Source organism: Propithecus coquereli, unplaced genomic scaffold, assembly GCF_000956105.1.
Source record: "Propithecus coquereli isolate 6110/MARCELLA unplaced genomic scaffold, Pcoq_1.0 Scaffold113, whole genome shotgun sequence".
Classification (NCBI taxonomy): domain Eukaryota; kingdom Metazoa; phylum Chordata; class Mammalia; order Primates; family Indriidae; genus Propithecus; species Propithecus coquereli.
In genome coordinates, this window is record NW_012135303.1 from 3,874,584 (window position 1) to 3,875,736 (window position 1,153).

Below are 1,153 nucleotides of genomic sequence, written 5' to 3' on the forward strand. Positions count from 1 at the left end.
CCATTTTGAATAATTTTTGTGTATAGACTGAAGTAGAGGTCATAGGTCATTTTTTTTCCATATGAATATACAGTTTTCCAGCACCATTTTTTGAAAAGACTTTCCTTTCCCTGTTGAGCTACCTTGGTGTCTTTGTAATATTTTGGTGGTGGGGGGTCAGACTCTCCATTCTGTTCCATTTGACTGTTTGTCTATACTTAGGTCAACAACACATTGTCTTAATTACTGAAGCTTAAGTAGTAGTAAAGATCATTTAACTTTGTTATTGTTTTTCAAGATCATTTTACCTTTCTACATCCTTTGTTTTTTATATAAATTTTAAAACTAGCTTGTCAATTTGGAGTTAGTTTGCCAAGACAGCCTGTTGCTATTTTGACTGGGAATGCATTGAGTCTAAAGATTAATCTGTGGAGAATCGAATTGTTAACAGTACTGAATATGTACACTAACTTTTAAAAAGCTTTTGATGAAAACAATTTCTTTTAATATTTGTCAATGTGATAAAGTCGCACGTACATAAGATTTTCATTAACCTCAACATGTCACGTCATTAGTTTATAACATGTGCTTCATTATACCAATGTCTAAGCTTTGGTCAATATTGTATTTCTGAACCCTATTCTAGCTTCCTTAACTTCCTGAAAAAAAATGTCAGAACCACAGTGCTGACCTTTTCCAAATTAAAATGTTTTTAGGAGCTCTTGAAACAACATGACAGTGACACCTTGCAAATAGAGGAGCTGAGAAAGACCAAGGCGGTAAGCTTTGTCATCCTTTCCTGTGGACTTGGCATCTTACAAATACATCCATAAAATGATAGACTCTCAGTGAAATGGAATCTATGATAATTTTCCTAAAACCAGTAAAGAATAGAAGACCTGACCGGGCATGGTGGCTCACGCCTGTGATCCTAACACTCTGGGAGGCTGAGGCAGGAGGATCATTTGAGCTCAGGAGTTTGAGACCAGCCTGAGCAAGAGCGAGACCCCGTCTCTACTAAAAAAAAAAACAGAAATTAGCTGGACAACTAAATATATATATATAAAAGAATTAGCCGGGCATGGTGGTGCATGCCTGTAGTGCCAGCTACTCGGGAGGCTGAGGCAGAAGGATTGCTTGAGCCCAGGAGTTTGAGGTTGCTGTGAGCTAGGCT

The 1,153-nt window shown here is 37.6% G+C and overlaps 1 protein-coding gene across 1 annotated transcript in view; it reads left to right on the forward strand.

Annotated features, from left to right (window-relative positions):
• The window catches only part of ALS2CR12 (amyotrophic lateral sclerosis 2 (juvenile) chromosome region, candidate 12), a 32,176-nt gene that overhangs the window by 23,078 nt on the left and 7,945 nt on the right, over positions 1–1,153 (forward strand). Inside the window, exon 11 of the mRNA XM_012655723.1 lies at positions 696–758. Coding sequence (XP_012511177.1) covers positions 696–758 — 63 coding nt within the window. The remainder of the gene's footprint in view (positions 1–695; positions 759–1,153) is intronic.